The 4,206-nt window shown below is 46.6% G+C and overlaps 1 protein-coding gene across 1 annotated transcript in view; it reads right to left on the reverse strand.

Annotated features, from left to right (window-relative positions):
• The window catches only part of C1QL3 (complement C1q like 3), a 10,222-nt gene extending 6,022 nt beyond the window's left edge, over positions 1-4,200 (reverse strand). The window contains exon 1 of the mRNA XM_019631379.1: positions 3,632-4,200. Within this exon, the coding sequence (XP_019486924.1) occupies positions 3,632-4,150 (519 nt within the window). The 5' untranslated portion in view covers positions 4,151-4,200. The remainder of the gene's footprint in view (positions 1-3,631) is intronic.
• Positions 4,201-4,206: the final 6 nt, after the last annotated feature.

The raw sequence follows: 4,206 nt of genomic DNA on the forward strand, positions 1-4,206 counted from the left end.
CCATTAAATAACCACCATATTCCAGTATACTTCACATGACTTTCGTATGCCTGCTCACCTGCTCATAGTCTGAAAGTATAATAAGACTTGAAATTTCAAGCTTTAGTTTCCAGCTCAGTGACTTCCTGTGATTCTCCCTTTAAGCCATCAAACTATTGAGGGAGGTAACGCAACCACCCTGGAGGCTATTTTCAGGTTCCTACGTGTCCACTGATTTCAGCATTTTCTCTGGAAATATAAGGCATCCTTTCCTTAGCTCGATATACCCATTTCTACCTAAATGTACTCTGATATCTTTTCATATCAGAAGTTAAATATTCAGATTCTGCCTGATCTCTAGTGTATGTTTCATGGCCCCTAAAAAGATAATTAACTTGACATTTTTACTAATCTTGCTAACAAAAGGATATCAACCTACAAACTACTCATTGTTTCCAATATACTGTATCTCTTGTTCACTGGTGCCATAACTAATCAATTCTTAGAGTAAAAATTGGTCTTTAATTATTTCATAGTTCTAATCTTGAGCTAGTTTTAATTTTTATTATAGTGGCTTATTACAGTAGTTTATAGTGACTGTATTCAAAGAGCAATATTTTTTTGTTCAGGTTTTCTGCTAAAAGTACACAAACGTATTAAAAATATTTCCTGTGTCTAGGTAAAGCTATTTGAGTCCAGTTTTCACCTTTAATATGCACTGTCATGTGCTCTCAGCAAACGGTAAGATTAGATTTAGGTTGATGGTTTCACGAGGAATATGAGAACCACGGTGCTTTTAGTGGTTATGTTTGTGAAAATGTAATAGGTTGTGTAGTTTTAGCATTATCATATTAGTAAGGGTTTATCATTAGAGACAATATTTATGGTAACATTTGCTAATTTAATTAATTGCTACTGATGTTCTCATAATTTCATTTTCATTGTACTTCTGTGGAATCATAAACAAAAGGTTAAGTGGTGCATCAGGTTAATTTACTGGTCTTTGATGTTTCCATCTGTGATCCTGTATTAACAGGAAGCATAAATAAAATGGTTCTCATATGGTAACTGTCCGGAGGCATTCCTTTATTCTAGAGTGAACTGCATTTTTCGTTTAATTTTTGTGCTTCTCGAATCCACTTAAACCACAGAGCATTACACTGACATGGATCTTTGAGTTTCTGTTTATGAAAACAAATTAGGTCAGCTCAGAGGAGGAAATTGCCATTCTAAGAAGTGATCAGACAACAGCATAATAGAAAATAAAGGATAAACTATTATATTTAATAGTAATAAAGAAAGATTTTATAAGATTTCTCCTTTGCAACTGCCGGCAGACTAGACTCTACAAAATAGTTCTATATTAGAGATAAAATTCCTTCATAGTAATATTGTAATAACCATTTCCCCAAATAGCCCATGGGGAACTTGAAAATATATTGTTTGCTACTATATTTACTTTTTTTCTGAATTACTTGTTGCACATCTTTGCAGAGTAGCAGATTAAGAATGCCAATGGAAAGCATTATACATTTAAGGTCAGATGTTCTGCCTTGCTCTTTTTTTTTTCCTGATCCTCAAAGAATGTACAGGCTAGGATGATACAAAGGAGCAGTCTACACTCCAAACAATGAGATAATTTAAAAACAAAATGCACACAGAACACGTATGTGGAATGGGGTTCTCAGAATCAGTGTGACACACCTGGGCTTAGCAGTCTAAGACATCAACGTTTAAACTAATTTAAATGTATTGTTCCCTGGTTTTTCCTGCAATTGTAATTTCCAGATATTTAAAGATGTGAGCGCTTTTATATATTGGCTGGTTAAACTTTAATCTTATTCCATTTTAATGAATATCTCAAAATACAATCTCCTCAGCCTGACTGTTTTCCAGACCTAACCTTTGAGTCAGAAGAAAGCCAATTTGTAAATAAATGGGTGCCTCATTGCTGCCTGCTGAGGGGGCTGTTCCTAAACCATTTTGTAAGTGTGACACAATAGTTCTATATTGGTACAGTGAGTCATACCTTTGTTAGCCATTTACCTGTAACTATCCCACTGCTCTGTGACTAATTTTTAGTTATCTTAATATTATTTTCGTGCATAATAACTATAATAAACAACCCTATCAGTGCCTCCTGGTGGCCACTTTTCCTCTTTTTTCCCCCGAGGGTCCCTTAAACTACTTACTTCTAAATTTCTTTAGAAGGCAGTGGTGGTAGGAAGGAGAAGGGACAGGGGTTTTTTTTGTCCTTTCTATCTCTCATACATTCAAAATATTTGTCTTTCACTTTTAAAATAATTCTGACACTGAATTAGGTCTTTGCAAGAAATCCAGCTTTAATACTGCTTAATACTATAGAAACCCGGATTATAGCTAAAAAGGTGTGCATTCAAAGGGCGAGTGACCTGAAGGCTGACAGCCCCTGTTAAATTAAACCTGGCAATGGCAGGGTGGAGAGCTATGCCTGTGCCAGCCAGTAAGCAAAGTTACAGCCCAAGAACTCAGCCCAGACTACAGGCTTCAGGCTACAAGGCCTCTGCCCCCTTGTAGCAGATTCGCGGAGTGTGCAGCAGGTCAAATTACACTTTTAGGCAGTTGCAAATATGATTTTCCTCTTCTAAGAGATCACACACCTTGGTTTTGCAATGACCGCGAATTTCTCAAGCAAACAGGAAAGGGTCCCCTGCATAAAACTGTAGCCCTGTGGCACCTGGGGAAGCGCTGACTAGCTAGAGGGGGCAAACCCTCCTGGCCCGGGGCTGATCTGAGGCTATTTCATAGTCAAGGCCAAGGCCACTGCCGGGTGTGAGAGGAAAAGCTGGCGCTCTCACGCAGGCGCTCTGGGGCTCCCTGGCCGTGAGGCCCATACCTACAGGGCTGGACACTGCGTCTTGCCCTCCTTGCCACCTGCTTGTGCGTCCTAGGACCTACTCCAGAAAGCAGAGTTTGGGTTCCGTGTTTGGGAGCCTGTTTTACAATGTCAACTCGTGAGTCTCAACTTTCCCTTTTGTTAATAGCACTCTTTACCTCTCCCCCTTCTTCTTCGGCTGAAAACTGAACCAGAGTTTGTGTCCTGAATTTGACCATACATGGGTTTCCAGGTCTGGGACACTGCTGGGACCATGCGACCGCAGGTCCCGAAGTCCTGCTAGGACTCGCTCCTTCGGGTCCCTTCTTTCTCCCTGGAGCCCTTGTCTTTCTCCCCCGGGTTTGGATTTGTTGCCCTGGCACGCCCATTCCGGACACTCCCAGCCCTCCCATTCCCGCCAAACCTTGAGAGCCACCCTACACTGTAGAGCGTCCCACAGCCAGGGGTAGCTTCCTGCGGCTCCGGGGTTTCGGCACACAAGCTGTTCAGGGGACCTAGCTCCTGGCTTCTGGCCCCTGGGGGGTCTAGCTCTTCCTCGCATGCACGGATTTAGGTCCTAGGCCTGGAACCGCCTTCTCTGGGCGCCAGGAGCCCTTCTTCGGCTTACGACCCCCGCCTCCCCAGGGTGGAACAGCGTCCTCCCTCGCAGGGCTCCCAGGAGCCCGGCTGCCGCGCCCTTCCTCCGAGGGCTCCCCACCCCATTTCCGGGGTCTCCTCCCTCTCGCCTGCACTTTCCCGCGTTCCTTCCCCGCCCTCCCTGCGCCCGCCCGCACTCACCTGGTTGTTTTTGCAGAGATCAGCCCACATGCTGGTGCCGTCGCCGCCGCGCATCAGGACGTGGTAGGTGAAGAAGTAGATGCCCGGGATAGAGCAGGTGAACTTGCCCGTGGTGGGGTCATAGTGGTTGCCGAGGTTGGTGACCACGTCGTCGAACTTGAGCACCTCGTAGCCTTCGTGCTGCCGCTTGAGACCGGCGTAGAAGGCGATCTTGGGCACCGTGCTGTAGGTGGCAGCGCTGATGGCCCCAGCTGCGTTCAGGCCGGGCGCCCCGGGCGGGCCCGGCAGGCCCTGGCGGCCGGGCTCGCCCTTCTCACCCGGGGGACCCACGGGGCCCGGTGGCCCGGGCTCCCCGGGGGGCCCTCGCGGGCCTGCCTTCCCCGGCCTGCCGGCCTCGCCTTTGGGGCCCTGGATGAAGGTGGGCAGGGACTGCATGAGGCCGCGGTCTGGAGTGGCGGCGGTGCTGGGCGCCTTGGTGCCCCCGTAGGGGTCGCAGACCATGCGGCAGGTGCCCAGCATCTCATAGTGCGCCGACGTGCCGGCCGAGCTCACCAGCACCGGGATGAGGATGACCA

This window comes from Hipposideros armiger, unplaced genomic scaffold, assembly GCF_001890085.2.
Source record: "Hipposideros armiger isolate ML-2016 unplaced genomic scaffold, ASM189008v1 scaffold_996, whole genome shotgun sequence".
In the NCBI taxonomy this organism is placed as follows: Eukaryota; Metazoa; Chordata; class Mammalia; order Chiroptera; family Hipposideridae; genus Hipposideros; species Hipposideros armiger.